The 22,174-nt window shown below is 35.2% G+C and overlaps 2 protein-coding genes across 5 annotated transcripts in view; one reads left to right on the plus strand and one right to left on the minus strand.

Moving 5' to 3' along the window:
* BBS2 (Bardet-Biedl syndrome 2) overlaps positions 1-22,027 on the plus strand; it is a 59,634-nt gene extending 37,607 nt beyond the window's left edge. For 2 of the 3 annotated variants that reach the window (XM_074211275.1, XM_074211274.1), the window contains exons 13-17: positions 2,103-2,234; positions 3,413-3,550; positions 3,747-3,859; positions 6,744-6,892; positions 7,840-22,026. In XM_074211275.1, coding sequence (XP_074067376.1) covers positions 2,103-2,234; positions 3,413-3,550; positions 3,747-3,859; positions 6,744-6,892; positions 7,840-7,946 — 639 coding nt within the window. In that variant the 3' untranslated portion in view covers positions 7,947-22,026. Of the gene's footprint in view, positions 1-2,102; positions 2,235-3,412; positions 3,551-3,746; positions 3,860-6,743; positions 6,893-7,839 lie in introns of all 3 variants that reach the window. The other variant, XM_074211276.1, reaches the window with a different exon arrangement.
* Positions 969-22,174, minus strand: part of OGFOD1 (2-oxoglutarate and iron dependent oxygenase domain containing 1) — a 37,850-nt gene continuing 16,644 nt past the window's right edge. Inside the window, exons 9-13 of one of the 2 annotated variants that reach the window (XM_074211278.1) lie at positions 21,074-21,153; positions 20,385-20,677; positions 18,273-18,395; positions 17,617-17,675; positions 969-13,239 (exon numbers count right to left, since the gene is read on the minus strand). In XM_074211278.1, the coding sequence (XP_074067379.1) occupies positions 13,228-13,239; positions 17,617-17,675; positions 18,273-18,395; positions 20,385-20,677; positions 21,074-21,153 (567 nt within the window). In that variant the 3' untranslated portion in view covers positions 969-13,227. Of the gene's footprint in view, positions 13,240-13,268; positions 16,876-17,616; positions 17,676-18,272; positions 18,396-20,384; positions 20,678-21,073; positions 21,154-22,174 lie in introns of those variants that run through there. The other variant, XM_074211279.1, reaches the window with a different exon arrangement.

Here is a 22,174-nt window from a genome sequence, read left to right on the forward strand (position 1 = left end):
CTGAATACAGACTGAAGCCTTTTTTTTCCCCTCACTTTATTTTTCTTGAGGTTTCTTTCTTTGTGTGTATGTGGGTTATGTTTCCTTTTACAACATGACTATTATAGAAATATTTTTCATGGCTTCACATTTTTAACCTATACCAAGTAACTTGCTTTCTTAATGGGAGGAGTGAGGTGGGAGGAAGATAGGGAATTTGGAATTCAAGGTTTTGAAAGTAAGTGTTGAAACTTGCTTTTGCATGTAGTTGGGGGGGAAATTTTTAAAAATAAATAAATTGTATTTCAGAGTTTTAATTTACATTTCTCTAATCAATATTATTTCACATGACTGTTAATTGTTTTGATTTCTTCATTGAAAAACTCTCTTGTTCATATCTTTTGACTATTTTCCAAATGGGAAATGGCTCATTCTTATAGATTTAACAGTCTTTTATATATTTTGAATATGAAACCTTTATCTGATAATCTGTTGTTGAACAAATTGTGGTATATAATTCTGATGAGATATTACTTTGCTATAAAAATGATGAAATCAGTGATTTTAGAAGAAAATGGACTTTCACAAAATAATGAAGAGAAAAATGAGCAGAACCAAGAGAGCATTGTATACAGTGATGGCAATATTGTTTTGAGAATGACTTTGAGTGAATAACTTATTAACTATTAAAAATTCCAAATTAACCACAAAGGACATATGAAAAAGACACTATTTGAATCCAGAGAAAGAACTGATAATAAAAGTATGTATGGAATAATTATACATATAAATGTTTATATATATATATATATATACATATATATATATGGATGTGTTTGTGTGTGTATGTGTTTGTGTGTGTGTTATTCTGCACGTATGGATTTGTGTCTAAATGATAGCCATTTCTAGCACTGAGGGGTAGGGGGAGAGAAGAAAAAAAGTTTACATGACAATTTTGTTACATATTTGAAAGGAATAAATATCAAGTTGTGTATAGTAGGCTTGCAGTTTCATTGCAAGCATTTATTGTATCTTGTTATGGAAATGTTTGTTTTAGCCCATAAATTAAAAATAATTTTTAAAAAGAAAAAAGTAGAAACAGTCCTCTCTTAAGACTGGAAAGCTCCATGTGCTATCTGTTGAAATTATTGCCTTAGATTATTTTTTTTAACTGTTGTTTAAATGAAGGTAGAGGGTTCATTAGGAAAGGATTGATGTGTCAGAAAAAAAAATAGCTGTGCATTTCTTTTATTTTTCAAGGATATGTTTTTTTTTTTAAAAATGCATTTATTTTTAACATTCATTTAAAAAAATTTAAGTTCCAAATTATCTCCCCTCCTCTAACCATTCCTTTATGCATCAAAAAGGTGAGTGATAAGATATCAATTATAAATTGAAATCATTCAATTTTTGAATTATTGAGGTCAGGATTACATATTAGCCATTTTGCCAAAAAAATGGCAAAAAAAAATAAAATAAAAATTATGGTTCAGTCTGTACTTAGAGTTCATCAGTCTCTCTCTCTCACTGGAGATGGATAACATTTTTCAACATGGTTCCTTTGGAATCATCTTGGATCAATGTTTTAAGCAGAGTAGCTAAGTCTTTCCCAGTTGATCATCCTTATAGTGGTATTATTCTGTTCAATGTTTTCCTGGTTCTGCTCCCTTTGTTTTGTATCAGTTCATATAAGTCTTGGCAGGTTTTTCTAAAACCATCCTCTTCAACATTTCTGAAGGCAGAGTAGTATTCTGTTACAGTGTTTTACCACTTGTTCAGCCATTCCTCAATTGGTGAATATCCCCTTAATATCTAATTCTTTGTCACTACAGACTGCTATAAATATTTTTGAACATATATAGCCTTTCCCCTTTTCTTTGATTTTTTTTTTTTGGATATAAACCTACTAGGGGTGTCATACACAGTTTTATAAGCTTTTGAACATAATTCCAAATTGTTCTCCAGAATGGTTGGATCAGTTCACAACTCCAACATTATTTGGGGGGGGGTGGGATTAACCTCCCCTTCAGTGCTTGTCATTTTCTTTTTCTGTCATATTAAGAATGGCTTTGTATTTCTAACTCTTTCTAAAATAGATATTTCATTTAATACATGTTTTTAAGGTTGTCATGTGGCTGAACCAGAACTTCCTGTTACCTGAAGATAGTGAGACCCAAAACACTCCGTTTCAAGTCTGTTTCACATCCCTACGAAATACTGGGCATCTCTGTATAAAAATAAAACAAAGTGGAGAGGTGATATTGACTGCTATGATGACCTTCTTTCTGCTTCTCTGGTCTTTATTAGAGTGAGGGCAGTGTCCCAGTGAGACCCTGGAAAACAGGCGGAAGTACCATGAGGAGATGACCTCGTGCCAAAACAGCTATTTCAACTCTTACAGTTGCTCTTCCCTTCTTTGACCCTGAGATTAGAATCTAAAACAGCTGTAGGAGAGGAGACTGAGGGCTGGTCTAAGGACCAGCTCTTCTCCCCCAGAGACTCAAGCAGCAGATGGTGACTGCTATGGCAGCTACCTGAGAGCAGGGCATGTCAGTTGTAGTCTCATGACAGTCATTGAAAATTGGCTTACATATGGCCTCAGACACTTAATTGCCTATCTGTGTGACCTTGGGCAAGTCATTTAACCCCATTGCCTTAAATAAAAATTAAAAAAAAATAAATAATAACGTTATTGCCGATTGTAGTAGCAAAATTGGATTGGAGTAGTAGCAAAAAGGTGAAAAGTTTAGGAGGAAAGACATTAAAAAAAAAAAGAAAACTGGCTTACATGCCATTGCCGTCGCAGATTGCCATCCCAATACGCTAAATGTATTCTTTTTTCCATAACTCTAATGGAAATATAGTAGTGCTTCACAAAAGATTTTCAGTTCCAGAGGATGACAGTAAAAAAGAGCTGCTGGGAGAAAGCATGAGAGGGTGTAAAAGCATAGAGGAAGAAAAAGTGACAATAGGAGATAAGACCATGGCTATCTTATTTAAGTTTTAAGTGTCTGCCTTGGCTGCTAATAAGCATTTACTCAATGCTGGGAACAAGAAAGACAAAAGGTCATTCTTTCCCTCATAGAGCTCAGTGGGAAAGACATGTATGTATATACATATTTATATAATATATAGATAGATAGATAGTGAGAAAGATAAAGAGATTGAAAAACTAGGGGTGTAGGAAAGAAAGAGAGGAAGTATGCTTGGCAGTGGGGTAAGATTAAGTCTTTTAACCAGTGGGGCAATGATAGGGTGGCTGCCATGGTCCTCACCTTTAATAGAGGATCTGGGAGGAGCTCTTCAATATCCTCCTTCCACCTTCCACACCAGAAGGTATAAGGCACTGTGTTTTATCTGATAGCTATTCACTATGTATATCAGAGTTTTGAGGGAAAACCCAGATTTGATATATTTATTTTTATCTTGTTAGATCACTGTCAATACTGATGATATTGATCTGGCTGGAGATATCATCCAGTCTATGGCTTCCTTTTTTGCTATTGAAGATCTTCAGGTGGAAGCTGATTTCCCTATCTACTTTGAAGAGTTACGGAAAGTGCTAGTTAAGGTATGGACACACAATGACTGCATTTGTGAGGACAAGCTATCTTGTCATTTGGAATGTATCAGCTATGAGATCTTGTTGTGAAAAAGCAAAAGAGACATTTGCCTCTTTATGAGGCTATGTTGGTTTCAGTTATTTATAGTTGGTCTTTGTGGAATGTGTGAGATTTTTAGTAATTCACAATTATTCCTTTTGCCAGGTGGATGAATATCATTCTGTACACCAGAAACTCAGTGCTGATATGGCTGATCATTCCAATCTGATCCGTAGTCTGTTAGTCCGGGCTGAGGATGCACGTCTTATGAGAGACATGTAAGTAATCAATATGACAAAGCCTGCTTTTAGAAAATGTGTGCAATCTTTGTTTATAACTAAAATGCTTTATCATTTCATGTGAAGTTTTCATCAATAAAATATTTATCTGGTGATTATTTTGGTGAATTTTAGAAAGCTAAAATTAGATGGCTACTTGTGCAATTCCTAAAAGATTCCAGCTTCAAAAAGTTGAAAGAAGAAATACTTTTAACTGTCTACCAATATTTCATAGTATTTAGATGGATCCATAATCACACTGATGTAGGTTTGAAATTCCTTCCACTAGAGCAGATCACAATCCATGCATGTCCTCTCATCCTGTGCCTTTCTTATCCAGCTGTTCTGTAATTGGAAACATCCTGTGAAATGCCCTTCAAGTATTACAGTATTTTATGGATATTATGGGATACTTAGGTGTCTGGTTGCTGTCATTTCATCATTGCCCACCTCCTTTTCCAAGAATATATATATCTTGGATGGTCTTTTTTTTTGGCTACATCTTAATCATATGCCACTGTTGTTAATATACTGATTACTCATACTCATATTCATCTTTTCCTTTTTTAGGTCACCTAGATTTTAGATTCTACTAATATTGTAGCATTCCATAGAAAGGCAATATATGAGACATAAAGAGATTTTTTGGACTGAAAGTCAAGAAAATGGATTCAAATTCTGACTATATGGCCATGAGCAAACTGTAATTTAATCTCTGACTCTTAATTTCTTCATTTGGAAAAGATATTATAGTAATACCTATAGTGCCTGTTTCTCAATGTTGTTTTGAGGTTCAAATGAGATAAGGTATTTAAAGGAATTAGCAAACTTTAAAGAATGATGGTAATGATTGTTATTATTCTCCTTCCATCATTTATAGTCATGTTGCATTAGTAGGAGGTTATGAGTATTAAAAAGAAGGGATTTGGTGTCCAAAAACTGCTTGAGATTATGAAAGCACTTATAATTTCTCAATTCAACTTGTTCTCCTTCTTTTCCTTTATAATAAGGCCCAATTTAGTATCCCTCTGTCATGTCTGCCCAAACATATTTAATGATATACTAACTACATGCCATTCCCTTGGCAACTTGAGTACTTCATTTCGTTGATTTTTCCTATATAGTTTTTTTTAATGCCTTGAAATATATCTGCCTTATAAGGGCTCAATATAATTAGTTCAAAAATTATCCAGTGATCTACAATCTAAAGGAAATCCATCTAAAATAGCAACTGAGGGCATAAAATCCCAGCCTCATATGTTGGCATTGTCATGGAATATCAGGGATCAGATTTTAAGGATCAGACTTCAAGTCCTTCGGTATTTAAAGCACTTCACAACTTGGCCCTTTCCTACATTTCGGTCTTCTTATATCGCACCCTTCTTTATCCCATCTGGCCATCTCCTGTCTCTGTTCCTCATGCCTGGAATGTTGGTGCTTCTAACCTCTTGACTTAGAATCCTTTCCTGGTTTCCTCAGCAGCTTGTGCCATCACCTCTAAGGTGGTCTTTCATCTATTTATTATCATCATGTATTTTCTGGTTAAGCACTTAAATGCTAGTTGATTGTTTGAATGATTCATCTTCACACATGCATGGAAAATATGGTAGAATAAAGCCATTAAGATTGTTTTTCTGTTTAATCAAATGCTTTGTGTAACCTGTAAATAATAACTTAGAAAGATCTTGTACTTTTTTAAGCTACAATTGAAGGCATTTGTACAAAAACTTATAATTTTTTGCAATTAAAATTGTCCACTTTTCCATTTGAGATTTTTCTGTTCTTTGGTCATGAAACTCTTGCTCTATCCATAAATCTGATAGGTAATTGATTATTTCTCTCATTTGTTTTAGAGGTCATCCTTGATGTATAAGTTATGCAGCCATATATTCACTGGTTGATAGTATAAGATGTAGATCATCACCTAGTTTTTGGCAGTTTATTTTCTAGTTTTCCCAATAATGTTTACCAGAGAGTGAGTTTTTTTTAACCCCAATAAGTTAGGATCTTTCATTTTATTAACTGTTAGGCTACTGAGCTTATTTGTTTCTATGTATTGTATTCTTCTTTTAGACCTGTTTCTTACCAAAGACGTTTTCTCAACCCTGATCCTCCTTGGCCTCTCTGTAGCACTTGCTGTTGATCACTTTCTCCTGGTAACTCTTTCGGTATTTTCATGACATTTCTCTCCTTGTTCTCTTAAGTGATTATTGTTTCTCAGTCTCCTTTGCAGGTTCTTCATCCATGTCATATCCACCAACTGTGATCCCCCTAGGCCAACTTGGGTCACCTGTTTCTATTTACTCTATATTATCTCCCTTGATCTCATCAGATCTCCTGAATTAAATTAAATTCATCTCTGTGCAGTATCATCTCTCTAATCTCTAACCATACACACATATATATTTCTAGCCCTAGACTCTGTCCTGAGCTCCAGTCCTATATCATTAACTGCCTTTTGGACATGTAATATTGGATGTCCCTCATTCATCTCAAACTCAACATGTCCAAAACAGATCTATCTTTTCCCCAAAACTCTTCCTTCTTCTATACTTCTGTTTTTTTTTTGGGGGGGAGTGGCATTGCTGAGGTACAGAAGTACCATTTTTCTACTCTTAAAATTAGAAAAGCAACTAACAAAGGATATATTGCCTCTTTTTCGTTATTTTAGAATGTAAATTTTTGGAATTTAAAATAATTTTGTAAATGTTTTCTAAGCTTTAGGATTGCTGCTGGTCACCAAATGCAGTGGACTCATCTTAATGAAATTCTAAGATTAATGTGTTTTTTTAAATCTTCATATGTCTAAGATTTTGGCTTTCCCCCTCCCAAGTCTGCCATCTTGAAGATGAACTGACAGTAATATTTCTGTTGATTCACACAGGAAAACAATGAAGAGACGCTACATGGAACTTTATGACCTTAACAAGGACTTGCTAAATGGTTACAAAATTCGCTGTAATAATCACACAGAACTTTTAGGTAACCTAAAAGCAGTAAACCAAGCTATACAAAGAGCAGGTCGTCTTCGAGGTAAGTCTGATTTAATGGTCATCAGTTTTTGTAATACTCATGAAAAATCACTGTTACTGAATGAAGCCACTCTTCTAGGCATCAGTTACCTGTTGGCATCAGACATATGTCCAAGAAGCCCAAATTAATCTTGTAAATCAAGTCAGAGCATAGCCCCCAAACAATTCTTGAGATCATGTTGTATATGCCAAAGAAACAACAATGGAAATTTACTCAACTTTTCCTTTTTTAGGTCAATGCTTTTGACTTAAAAAAAAAAACCCAAACTAAAAACTTGTATTCATGATTCAGTTCTAATACATTGAAAAACTGTTATGTATAAGACAAAAGCTAAAAGATGACAAAGTACTTTAGAGTAAAAATAGTTTTATTAACTACTTGATTGTTTGAAGTTTCAAATAAATGCAACTTGTTTTGAGAAGCAGCATGTATATTTGTAACAGAAGGAACAATGAATGGGTTTGAATCCCAGGCCAGAAACTTTTGCAGACTTTATATTTCAGCAGTGGGAATATCTGTGATTTGGGGGTATAATAATCTTATAAGTTATTATGAGAAAATGCCCTGAAAACATTGAAATATAAAATTATTGATCTGCGACATGCCCTTAATGACTACTTCTACAGTAGTATAAAAATGAAAGGGTGGTTCAGACTAGATTACCTGTTTGTTCCTTTCTTGTTTTAAGTCCTTTATTAGCTACTTTGGCATAAGGAAAGGAGCAATGGACTTGGATTTTAGTCATGGCACTACCGGCTACTAACTCACTGGGACTTTGCACAATCACTTCCTGTCTTTGGACCTCAGTTTCCTAATCTGTAAAAGATTAAGTTCCTTCAGATGCTAATTCTTATGAAACTTCCCAGTTTTACCTTTACCTTAAAATAGGGTCTTTTGGTTTAAAGACTCATGTTCTTTAATAATATTAACTTATTTCCTCATTGCAGTTGGAAAACCAAAGAACCAGGTGATTAGTGCTTGTCGGGATGCCATTCGGAGTAACAATCTCAACATGTTATTCAGGATAATGCGTGTGGGGACAGCTTCATCATAGGAAAGGTCAGAGGCAGTGAAATGTTATTCTTTGGGAGTGTTGCAGCCTTTTCCTTTAGACTCTTTCAAATTAACCTAAAGGATTGAAGATCTAAAGAGACCTTGACCTACTATGATTATGAAAGGGAAGATGGTTTTGTGCCCAGATTTCTTTTGTAAAGCACCATTACTGAAAAAGTTTGTATTTCCTACTTTAAAATGATCAATTTTCTTTTAGAAGAATATAGATTGGTATGTAGGGGAGTGAAAACCTGTAGAATTAGTGTTTTAGAGTACAACTGTTGCTTAATTATAGAGAACGTTTTCTTAAAAATGTTTTACTGCTTTTTTATAATTATATACAATTTTTATTAAAACTTAAAAGCATTTGACTTTAATGTGTGTTCTGGTTACTTAATGCTCATTCCTAAGACTTAACATGCTTTTGTTTTCATTATAATTATTGAGATTATGTTTTGGATCTCATTAGTTTAGGGGAATTCCCAAGTAAGTTTAACAAAGCAGCAGATCAACAACTTTTCTTCTACTGAGACTGTTATGGGGGCATTCAGAGGTTAAGTGACTTGTCCAGGGTCACACAACTAGAATACATTGGAAGTGGCATGCAAATTCAGGTCTTTTTTTCCTCCGGGAGAGCTACCTCTGTGAAAACTAATAGATTTATTATTTTATAATTGAGTTCGTTCTGTAATGGATTCTAGTTAATGTACTTATTCTGCTCTGAATTTTATAACTTCAACCTTTTTTCTGTCTCTCATGAATACAAAAGTTTATTCTCCTTTCAAGTTAGATGCAGAGGTATAAGTTTTCCCACAACCACTGTTAAAGGAGTTGTTTAGATTTGATGCTCTTAAAACTTAACTTTAAAAGTTCTTTGGGAACTGTTATCTCAGCACAACCTGAAAAATCACTTCATGCCAAGGAAACTTGGTATCCCTCATAACTTCAGCTTCTGATAAACTCCATGACATCTGCTTGTTTTTCTGGGAAATGGATGGGCTGACTATATTCCATCAGCCTCAACCTTGGTTTGATCTCATTTCCAGGCTCCTGTGAGTTTATTCCTGTTCATTATCAATGCCCTCAGAATTCAGCTGGGTTCCATAAATTCCCAAAGAATTCCTTCTAGACAGAATTGGGGGTGGTTCTTCTTGTGCTCTCTTCTGCATACATGCATACACACACATGCTTGCTTGATTTTCCTTAATATAGCCAATTCCTCACCCCAATGATGCATCCAAAACCATAAACAGCAGCGTGATTTCCTCAACTTGCCTATTCTATTCTTTGTTCTCTAATTATAAAAAGGAATTTTTATCTGTAGTCCTTTTTCTCTGACTAGAAATTTTGACAACTTTATTAATAAGTTTGACGCCCTATGAATAAACTTATCTTGCTCAATGAAAATGTGCTTTGATCTACCTTTACTGAATTTCACTATCCATTACTCCAAGCTGCCTTTCATCCCCATTACCACCAGGGCAGTATCAATCACTGCTTTGTATCAATCATCTGTTTTGGACAAAAACTATATAAACAGGGTTGGTTATCTTTGTTTGTTTTGTTTTTGCAAGGCAAATAGGGTTAAGTGGCTTGCCCAAGGCCACACAGCTAGGTAATTATTAAGTGTCTGAGACCGGATTTGAACCCAGGTACTCCTGACTCCAAGGCCAGTGCTTTATCCACTACGCCACCTAGCCACCCCTGATTATCTTTTTATACACAAAATCTTGTTTTAAGTGTATGAAGTGAGGCTAGAGATCATTTGCCTCATTAAATATTCATTTTGGGCATTCACAAATTATTCTATTAGACTTAACAATTTTAATTTTGAAATTTTAGACCTTTCTCTCTTTGACACCTAGCTTAATGTTTCATTCATCAGTAGTTTTGAGGGAAGTCAGTATGTTCTGCACAACCTAAATGATTCCAGTTGCTTGTATCACCAACTATTCTACAAACTATTCTACTTCTGAAGCATGAATTTTTAGAGTTAGAACAATTTTTGAGTATGTTTGTTATAATTCTTTGTATTTATATTGCACACTTCCACTTATAGGAAAGTACTTTCAGTTATTTTTCTTTCCTCACTGAAGTGCACAGCTTTTATTATAACTTTTATAGATGGAGAAAGAGGCATGGAAAGGTTAATTAATCTGCCTGAGGTCAGAGCTAGTAATAAAAACCAGGTCTTTTAATGTCCAGCTTTCTTCCTGCTTTAACACATTTTTTTTTTCCTTTAAGTTCATTATTCCCTACCTTTAGTTGTAGCTAGTTTTAAGACTGGATTTGAACCTGACCCTGCTACTTCTTTTTCAAACTACCCTGTTTTTGTTGAGGTCACTATCATCCTTATAATAATCAAGATCTCTATCACTATCCCATCTCCTCCTTACCTCACTTTTATGTATTCAATCAGTTGGGCAAATCTTCCTACATCCAGAATTTGTCTCACATTGGTAGATCAATAAACATGCTAGGCACTATGCTAAGTGCTGAGGATAAAAAAAGGTAAAAGACAGCGCCTGTCCTTAAATTAAGAGTCCACACTCTAACATGGGAGACAATAGGCAAATAACTAGATACAAACTTTATATAGCATAGATTTCAAATACCCAACAGACAAAAGGCAATAGAATTAATCTGCAGTCTTTCTTTCTGCAAAGAGATTTCAGTTGAGATATTGAATGGAATATTCCCAATAAAACCATTTCAGGGTTAATATTCCTAGTGATGGCCTCTCAAGGTTAAGAAATATTAAAGAAAGAACTATTATTCTTAAACTATTTCTAGAAGAAAGCCCCTTGTATTCCCAACAGGTGGCTCACTCTCCTAACTTTTGATAAGACTACTTTTACTAACTGCTAGGATAGGAGACTTTTTCCCATGAGAAAAACCTTGCATTCCAAAGAAGCTCCTAAGACTCCTCTTGTTTGATGATAAGTAGACTGTTCCTAGACCTTGTGTTCCAAGACAAGTGACATTACTTCAATAAGATAAGTTATAATCCTGAAGGTTATTCTCACCATCTGGATGATGAGGTAATATTTCATGAAAACCTTTCATTCTTTTCTTTGTTTCTGGGGTAGATTTTCACAAGTAGAATAACTCTGAAGACTAATCAATGAGTTGACAGAGAGGGATGATAGGGAGGAGGAGGAGGGGATTGCATTAGGCCATATAATCTTGCTTGATTGTCAATTTGGGGGCAGCAAATTGATCTTCCCTTCCTTTGTGAGACTTGGGAGTATGCCCTTTTCTCGAGAAAAACCAAAATAAACTTTTTGCTCAGAGGAGTCTGTATATTTTTTTTAAGTGAATTTTTATTCCACACAATATGAAGCCAGGAGGCAAAGGGGAGGAAGGGAAACATTCTAGGCATTGAGTGAGCAGGAACAAGGGTGGAGAACAGTGAACAAAAATGCCTAGAGTTGACATAGTGTTTTGTTCAAAGAATAGGCCAGGAAGCCAGTCAATGTTTGATGAATATGTGGTAGGAGTGGGGGTAAAGGTCCAAGAACCCTGGATATGAGGTGGGGGCAGGTTATGAAGAACTTCTACTTTTGATCCTAGAATTGATTTTTTTGTGAGGCATTGGGATTAAGTAACTTGCCTAAGGTCACACAGCTATTATGTATCAGGTGTCAGAGGCCAGATTTTAACTCAAGTCCAGTGCTCTATCCACCCATGGAGTTAATTCTGTAGGGGAAGTGACATATTTGGCTCTGTACTTTCAGAATTTAACAGTTAATTGGTACATGAACAGGAATAGGAAGAGACTTATGACAGGCAGATGGACCAGGAGACTATTGCCATGATAATGGTGTCTGACAAGGGCCTTATTTCACAGTAGTGGCAATGTCATATTAGAGGGAGTTACAGAGGCAAAATCAACAGGCCTTGATAACAGATTAGAAAAGGGGGGGAAGGGAAGGAAGCTGAGATTGACACAAAGGTTGTAAACCTGCAGGACTGGGAAGATAGTAGTATACCTGATAATTAAAGGGGAGTTTGGAATGGGGTTAGAGTTTGTGGGGAAAGATGAGTTCAGTTCTGGACATGTTGAATTAAAGATGTCTACAGGACTTACAGTTCCAGAACTAGGCAGCTAGAGATAGGATTTAAATAGCCTTGAGAATAAACAGCTGAGAGATAACTGAATACATGGGAACTGATGAATAAATGAACAAGATGGAGGGTTACAAGGCAGTGCCCTGTGGAACACCTATGGAAGTTCCTTTTTTTCCATTCACATGGCCACCACCCTTGTTGAAGCCCTTATCACCTCTTGCCTGGATAATTACTGCAGCCTAAATATTCTTGATTGTCTCTGCTTAACTCCATTGCATCCTCCACATTACTGCCTAAGTGATTTTTCTAAAGTAAGTCTCAGTAATATTCAGTAAATGTCAGTGGTTCCTAATTACCTCCAAGACTACACATAAGCCTGGTTTGATGTTTAAAGCCCTTCCCAACCTGGTTCCAACCCACCTTTCCAGATTCATTAGACATAATGCCCTCTTGTGCATTCAAGATCTCAGTCAAACTGACACAGCACCAGGATCTCTCATGTTTATGTCTCTGCATCATAATTCTTTTGGACCTTAGTTTTCTCATCTATACAATGTCCAGGTTGGATGAGGGAATTTCTAAAGACTTTCCTAGGGAAAAAAAAATCTATAATCCTGTTTTTTAGACACTTCTAAATTTAGAGATTTACCTGGAAAATGTTGGTGAGCAGAGGATTAGGAGAGGCAGAATGCTATCCAACTATTTTCTGAAGTCACATTAGCATTCTGAACCAGGCAGGCACAGCTTTATATTGTTAATGTGCTCTTTTATAATCTGGCTTTTCCCTAAATATTCATGCTGGAATTTCCACTACTTACCAGAGGCTGTTAGTTTGATTTTTGGTCATTTAAAGTGAAAAAGCTTCTTTGGGGGGATAAAATATACTTATTAATAACTCAAAGAGGGTGCAGCTAGGTGGTGCAGTGGATAGAGTACCAGCCCTGGAATCAGGAGTCCCTGAGTTCAATTCCCACCTCAGATATTTAATAATTACCTAGCTGTGTGGCCTTGGGCAAGCCACTTAACCCCATTTGCCTTGTAAAAACCTAAAAAAAAAATAAAAAAAAATTTAAAGAAAATAAAACCATAGGATCTTCTGAATTCTTTTTTGTGTCTTCAAGTGACTGTCATACTTTCCTGAAGCAATCTTTTGCAGTAATTTCTCATGGCCACTGGAATTCTTATGGTGTCAAGCCTGCATCAGTTCTGGTTTAGAAACTATCCTACAAAAATATTATTTCATAAAAAGTATTAAGTCATTCACCCAGAGCTATCAAACTCCAATCAAAATGAAAGCATTTTTAACATAGGGGAGACAATGCAGCAAGTGTCTAGATTTGTAAACTTATTTGGTACCATGATATGTTGAATACTTAAACATAGTTAAAATATAAATTCAAAATTTAAAGCAGTAAATAATTTTTAACTCAAAAATGAAAGAGGTGCAATGAAGTTGAACCCTTACATTCATGTTGCAGAGTATGGCTTGCTGTTTTAACAAAGAATAACATGTTTTCAACCATCCTAACACAACTCAGACCTCAGCTACTTCAGAAATCAAATAACAAAAACTATATTACTATCATATCTCATAGGAATGTTATTTTCAACATTTTTATTAATGTTCCAAATTTTTAAAAATAAATTATAAATATGACATTCAGAGTCCTGTGATCACAGCAATTAATCATCTCCAATTCTGTTATGAAATTAAGGCACAAGCCTGGCATTTTGTATTTTCCCATCTGGACCCTACCCACACTACTCTTGCCTGTAAGTTCTCAATTTACAGTGACTCATTGCCTTCATTTTGTGCAGTGCTTATCCTGAAAAGAAACAAAATTTCCAAGTTGTTTGCAAAATGGTTTAAGATAACTATATGAGCTTGTTGTCAATGTGAAGCAGAGATTATGAGACTGCAGTTTCACAGAGGTTGTGTAGTTTCTTTGGAATTCGTCTGCTATTTGCAACATCCTCCTCCTCATATGCTGTGTTTTGCAGCATTTATTTCATACTTTACCACCATTGCTATGAACGTAACCTTTATTTCAGAAGAGAACGTTGGTCTGGGAGAGATCTTAGTTTTTCATCTTCTTAATGGTTTGGACAAAGTTATAACTATTTCAAGTGATATTTCATAGTAATGGTAGACCTGGGCTTTAGTCCTGGTGCTACCACCCACTAGTCGCCTAATCCTTCACTTCCTCTTTTGGACTTTTGTGTTTCCTTACCTATAAAGTGAAAAGTGACTTAAGATTTAGCCCCAAATAAATTGATGACTAGATGAGTAAACTTTGGTATAATGTAGTGGAAAGAAGATTGGGAAGGAGGGGGAGGGGAAAGGTTAAACTACTAGCTCAGTAGTTCTCAGAAAGAGTATACATTCAATAAGAGTTAGGTCTGCTATGGAGTATATGAAATTTAGGTATGTAATCATATACACGATTTTCTCCTCTGCTACAAATTCTTTACAGCAAAAACTACTGTTCCATGCAAAAGAGATGAACAGGCAGTTTTCAGATGAAGAAATCAAAGCTATCAGGTCATATGAAGAATTGCTCTACATCGCTTTTCATTAGAGAAGTGCAAATGAAAATGTTGAAGAGGATGTGGGAAAACTGGGATTTGAATGTGTTGTTAGTTGAGTTGTGAACTGATCCAATCATTCTGGAGAACAGTTTGGAAGTATGTGTAAAGAACAACCAAACTATGACTTCGATGATCCAGCAACACTATTAGATCTGTATCCCAAAGACATTATTAAAAAAAGGAAAAGACCCCCATGTGCAAAAATATTTATAGCAGCCCTATTCATGGTTGCAAAATATTAGAAACTGGGGGGAATGCCCATCAATTTGGGAATGGCTGAACAAGATGTGCTATGTAGATGTAATGGAATACTATTATGCAATGAGGAATGATGAGCAGGCAGATTTCGAAAAACCCTAGGAAGACATATGAACTGATGCTGACTTAAGTGAGCAGAGCCAGAATTAATAGCAACAATTGTGTGATGATCAACTATGATACTTAGCTCTTCTCCAAGAAAAGTACAAAGGACTCAAGATAGAAAATAATAACTGTTGAACTATGAATGCAGATCAAAGCGTATTTTTAACTATTTTTTGCGTGGTTTTTTCTTTTTGTTGTTTATTCTTCACAGCTGTGACTAATATGGAAGTATGTTTTACTTCTTCCTATTATTCTAATCCTAAATTTTAGGGAGAGATGGAGAGGAAGGGAGAAAAATTTGGAACTCAAAATCTTTTAAGAGGAAATGTGACACAGTGGATAGAGCAGGACTTGAGTTCAAATACGGTCTCAGACACTTAATAATTACCTAGCTGTATTACTATAGGCAAGTCATTTAACCCCCACTGCCTTGCAAAATTCAAAATAGAAAGAATAAATGTTAAAAATTGTTTTGACATATAATTGGAAAAAATAAAAGGCTATTTTAAAAAAATATATTATATCATGAACAAAAAGTCTGAAAACCAACAGACCAGATAATCTGTAAGGGTCTCTTCCAGCTCCAAATGCTATGACAATCCTTATTAGAAATATTAGAACATTGAAATAAAAAGTTAAAAAAAAGCACAGAAAGTTAAATTTGTTAAACTTTTAAAAAGAGCCAATACCTGAGAGATATTATAACTCCCAAAGACAAAAGAAATTTAGAGAGTGGGTTTGTTTCCCTAATTTTATGCTTCTAATAAGAGATTAGAAAGACAAGATGGGCCATAGATAAATATCTACTATTTCTCACTATGACACAACTAATTAAAAAAAATTGAGCCTGGAATTTTTATGCTTATTATACAAGGATATCAAGGGAACAATGATGGTCAGATACAATCTGTTCAGTGTTGTGAAGTTCACTCATAACAATCAAATCATATAAAAGTCACTAGCCAAAAAACCCTTTGAGTGAATCTAAAAATGGGTACTGGGTACATCTATAATCTCCCTCGGTATCCTGATACATCCATAATCTCCCTAAAATAAAGCCATCTGAGGCTAGGGTGTTAATTAGTCCCAGAGGAAGGTACCTCTTTTAAACTCTCCAGAATGAGAAAACCAGGATGGGAACTGTAGACTGAAATATTTTCAGGATCTCTTAATGATAATAATGATGATGATGATGATGATGATGATGAACATGATATTTTTAAGCCAGGACTCTAATATCAAATGGACAAATAGCAGAAAGAACTACTGAATTTAAATTATGCCAGAAACCCAATTCAAAGCAGAAAATAATTCCATCCCTCTATAGCTCCTTTATTTATACACTTGTGCATGAGCTCCTTGAGGATTAGAAATAGTCTCTGAACCTGGTACAGTACAGTACAGTATATATTAGGTATATAATAAACGTTTGCTCAAGTGCTTGCTGATTTATGGCAAAAACTGGGTACCAGAATCTGTAGTAATACATACAGATGTGGGCTAGAAAGGACAACAGGATTTAATACCAGTCATGTCCAACTTCGTTAAGTTCTACTGAGGCACAGGATCCCCAAAGAAAGCACTGATGAGGAAAACTGAAGAAGCCCTCCATGTTTTTTAAAAACATAAAAACCTAAATCCTTCAGATTGAATTCTAAGCTGAGCATTTAGATTCAGGCTGATCAATCTGGTCCTTTCTGGTCCAATGAAGCATCCCACTTTCATTTACCTTTGGCACAGTCCAGTCATTCATAATAGACAAAGGAAAAGTCCCAGAAACCTGTTCTGTTCTGGCCAGTTTTCTTTTGCTCTAAGCTTTGGTGATTAATATGCTTGACAAATTTTAGAGTTTGTTGATCTCTATAAACCAATGCCAATGAATTCTCTTCTGGAGTCACTGTGAGAAGCTAAAACAGATAACCAAAGCAATAGTTAGATCAGGTAGAGTTATTTCTCGTGTACTCACTTCTTCCTTTATACCACATTTCATCAAACATCAGTGATGGCACAAAACAATTTCCAAAATCAATCACTTCAAAAATTTGAAAATTCTTTAAAAGGTTTTTCCTTTGGGGTTGATGGTGCTCTGGTTATAAAACTATTTATAGTTACCACTATATAGAATATAGCAAAAGAAGGCACGTGATGAATTTATTCCTCACTATGTGGTTCAAGTCTTTTAAAAGCCAACTCAAGTGAATTAAGGTATGGATGTTACTTATCATGCACAGAACTCAATAGCATTTTTCTTCCAATCCAAGTGTTCCTTAAGAGATCTGAAACTTTAGCAGAATAGAAGGTTTCTAGTCTTGGAGTTAGAAGATCTGAGTATGCGTCAAAGCTCTGACGTAACTGGCTGTTTGGCTCCAATAAAGTAACCTAACTTTTCCGAGTCACAATTTCTGAATCTGTAAGATGAGTATAATACTTAAACTGACTTACAAGGTTGTGGGGAAAGCAATGTGTATACCTTAAAAGTGTTTAAAGAAATGGCATTGTCGGAGCAGCTGGGTGGCACAGTGGATTTAATAATCACCTGACTCTGTGATCATGGGCAAGTCACTTAGCCCCATTGTCTTGCAAAAAAATAAAAAAGAAATGGCAATTGTCATTATTTCTACAAGGAACAAAGCAAAAAAGTACCTCACCTCTTCATCTTCACCATCAGCAATGTAAGAAGTAAAGCCACCATATTCTGTTTTCCAACCTTTAAAGGAAAATAAAAACCCACAGAATTCAGGAAACTATAGCTTCTGTATTACATCATACACTTAATCTCTCCCAAATAGGCCAGTAGGTATAGTCTGTTAATATGATGAGGGAAAGGATAAGAAGGATAGTTACCAAATTCATCACTCAGTGACTAAAACAGTTATGGCTATTAGCCATAACTTTCTCCCTTTCTCCAAATTCCTGATTTTACTGACAATCTGGGTCCATTTCCAACTCAAACAGATCTAACAGTTAAAAACAAAGAGGAAAATATAGTTACTAAGCAGGGAAAATGTGAAAAGGCTATGAATCTTAGGAAAATGGGAATTTCTGGAAGACAATGAAGGTGTCCATCTCATATTCCAAGATTTAAATCAAATCTTGTATTAGATGGAAAGATTGCCTTCTAATGTCTATTTTAACTGTCTGATTCTGAGATTCACACAGCAAATCAAAACATTTCTAAGAAAAGCAAGAAAGAAACTAGTATTTAAATTCCCTGACCTGAGAGATTTCCTCATAGCATAATTAGCCATATCCCTCTGCTAAGATTGATAGTCATCAAAGAAAAGTGCCACCCCCCCCCCCTTACCTTTACAACCACAGTAGAAGATCAGGTCCAAGGCAAATTCAGTATTTTTGGTATCATGCACTAGAGTATAATGACCATTCTTCCAATACCTCAGCTCTCCACTACACGTTGGGATACTTGATTCTAAGAAGGAATAATAAAAGAAAAATGATTGAAAAATCAGAGATAGAATTAGCATAACTTGTTGGATAGAAAAAAGAATGCAACTGTCTCAAGCTACTGGGGAAAATACTCATCAAAGATCTGAAAATTACCTACTGTTAACATAATCCAGTATTATGATTTTTACAAATATTTTGTCTGAAAAGATTCAAAGTAGCTCCTTAAATGTTCCTTATATTCTATACATATTTATCAATGATGCCTAAAATCTGAGCAAATTCTATTGTTTTTCATATTACCAGACCAAGAGATATAAGCATCTGGCCTTTTCCTTCTACATTCTCTTCTTCACCAAGCATTTACTCTCAAAACTTGAAGTAACTCCACTATACAAAAGAAATCTGAAATCTTTACCTCAGGTCTTTGTTTTAGAATATTTCAACATATTATGTTCCTCTGACACCACAAGCTCAATGTGTCCCAAACTAAATTCATTATCTTTTCTCTCGTAACTACTACTCTTCTTGATTTTTACCATTTCTATCTTTGGCACCACTATTCATCCAATCTCTCATCCTTGCAATCTGGGAACTCTTTACTCTTATTCAACTAGTAATATGCTTTGTTTATTCTACATAAGTATCATCTCTCACATTTATTTTCTTAATCCCACTGTTACCATCATAATCCTAGTCCTCACTATTACACAACTATGTAACAATGACTTCCTAAAAGATCTTTCTTCTTCTACTTTCTCTCACCTCTAACCTGTAATTTATACAGCTGCCAGAGTAATCATTTTTATATAAATGTAGTCATGTTACTACTCTGCTCAAAAATCTTCACAGGCTCCCCATGGTCTTCTAAGTTCAACACCTGTACTTAAATTTCAAGGTCCTTCACAATCTGACACACATCTATCATCACATATTGCTATCTTTCAGGCAGTCTAGTTCATCCAACTGGTTCCAGTAACCAAATCAGATATATCCTCTTCCCTGTCTTCAGCCTTTTGCTTTTCATTCTATCCTTAAGGTCCAACTCAAATTCCACCTTTTCAAGAAGCGTTTTTCTGAAGTCCTAATAAGCCTTCCCCCTTTTGGGTCTAAATCCATCTTGCATATTGCATAACCAAGTTATTTGTGTTTATGATTTATATTCTACCCCAAAATACTAAAAGCTTCAAAAGTGTACAATTATTATTTTATTTGTATATTTATTCTTCTGGTGTAGTGCTTTTCACATAGTAGGCACTAAAAAATTTGCTGTTTTTATAATGAATATTTTAATTCAGGAAATGATGTCAAGGTTCCTTCTGAATCTAAAATCCTATGAGCTTTCTACTTGAAATAAAGGCTGTTTTCAGGTTTGGGATGGCTGAGAGTAAAATCATCTTAGATTTGTTTTCTCAAACAAGTCTAATGTGTGGAGTATTCTCCCATGGGTTTTAAAAGATCCCCAAATGTAAACAAACTGATGGCAGGTCAGAATCCCATTGTTGTATTTATTCAAAATACTACTGTCCCTTCATCTACAGCTTGCCCACCAAATTCCAGACTACATGCTTATATGAAGCATGAGGTGATGAATGAAAATGGGGGAAGAGTTTCACAGCCTGGTTTAATAGTTGTTGAAAGTCTAAGCAGACTTTGCAGGAACTCAGTTAATGATATTAAAAAAGGTACCTTATAATTCAAACATCAAATGTTTATGATTAAGAAGAAAGCCTTTTGCTATTTCCTTTTATTTTTGCTTTTAAGTCAGATTATTTCTCCTGGTTTCTCAATCTTGTAGATTATTTTCCATCATAATTTCTCCTCCTACTTCTACTCAGATGATAAATCTATTTTTTTTGTTTTCCTGTAAGAAAAAATTTTCTTGGCTTGAGCTTCCTAACCCTCTATTCCTATAGCTGTATCTTGAGACAGAGAGTACATCCCTTTCTCATATTCTGTGTAGTTCCTACAACCCTATTAATGCTAAATAAAGACATATATTATAGGAGCTTACTATTCTTTTCCTTTTTCTTCTCTGGTTCTTGTGCTGTTTCCAACTTGCCCTGTTGGCTTGTGTGGCCACTAGACTCTTGATTGTTTTCTGGTTTGGAAGAAACATAATTAATTTCTTTGCTTTCTTCTTTACTGTTGTCTGTGTGCTCATCATCCTCATCTGATGAGGCTAGGAAATGAAGCTTCAGGCCTGTGAAGTTGGACAGCAGCAAGAACAGGGCCTCAGAACGAAATAACTCCATGCAGTCCCTCAAGACATCTGGAAGCTTCTCTTCCTCAGCTTTTTCATAAAACCTGAAAGGCAATGGCCTTAAGATGTTCATTACAGTCCCATGCTTAAAAAAATATAGGCTACACAGATTTGTCATGAATTAAATGCCTCTCCCATTTTAGCATGCATAAGAAGATATGAGAGACCATTTTGTGTCTTATAGCCACTAGTTATTTCTATTAACATGAAACCAACAGCTGTGTGACCTTGGGCAGGTCACTTAACTCTACTGCCTTGCAAAAATGAAAAAACAAAAACAAAAAAAACCACGAAACCAACTGAGTAAATATTTGTCATACCACAGTTATAAAATCAGGCCCTTGAAACATGTGAGTCGTATGACTAGCAGTAGCAGCAGTAGGATCATACAAGAATAGGACTTAAATCAAGGGGCAAGTTCCTTTAACAAAAAAGATTACCTTTTGTTGGGGGGTCCTCGCTGGCTCCATTCAAGATCTTCTTTCTTCAAAGCCTCACATATCTCTTCATATTTTTCAGACTAAAAAACAAGTAATCAAAACAGCAGAATTCTTCATTAACCACAATCTCACATTATTTTTGATAGTGTATAACAATCAGGCTACACAAGAAACTTACTGACTGAAAAATGGTGGGTTCAAGGTTCTATGACTTTAAATCCTATAAAATGTTCTTTGGCCAGTGTATTTTGTTTTTGAGTCAAAGAGGCATGGAAACACTTATACATGGTCTAGTCAAGAGTTCAGGTTCTACTATTGTTCTATTAGAAACCAGGAGGGATGGGAATTCAGGGAAGCCTGGATGGATTTATATGAACTGATGCTGAGTGAGATGAGGAGAACCAGAAAAACATTGTGCACCCTAACAGCAACATGGGGTGATGATCAACCTTGATGGACTTGCTCATTCTATCAATGCAACAACCAGGGATAATTTGGGACCATCTGTAATGGAGAATACCATCTATATTCAGAGAAAGAATTGCTGTCTCTTATACTTTTCATCACATTCAACTGATATCAATGTATACCATGGAAACAATGTAAAGACTAACAGAATGCTTTCTGTGGGGGGTGGGGGAAGCAAGAATGGGAGAAAAATTGTAAAACTCAAAATAAATAAAACCTTTCTAAAACAAAAAAAGAGTTCAGGTTCCAGTTTTACAGATCACTATCCCTCTAAGGTCCTTTCTAATTCTAGATACCAATGACTTTTGTAATTCACTGCAATTTTTATTCCCACCACCAACTAACACTGAGTTCCTAAAGAGATGGAAAAACACTGAAGAATATGAAAACTAAAAATGCCAGAAGGAGTTATGTGCAACAGAATAATAGCAATATTATTAAATACTGTTTGTTTAAAGAAAATGAACTGAACACTGCAAATGACCAAATAATCTCAACCCAAGAAGGAATTAATCTTTTTCTCATATTTTTGTTATTTGATAGTACAACAGAACTACAGAAGCAGATCAGAAAAGACAATTCTTTTGAAGATTTAGTTAATCCTATTTCCACCTTATGCTTATAGGCCTTAAC

Source organism: Macrotis lagotis, chromosome 1 (genome assembly GCF_037893015.1).
Source record: "Macrotis lagotis isolate mMagLag1 chromosome 1, bilby.v1.9.chrom.fasta, whole genome shotgun sequence".
Lineage (NCBI taxonomy): Eukaryota > Metazoa > Chordata > Mammalia > Peramelemorphia > Peramelidae > Macrotis > Macrotis lagotis.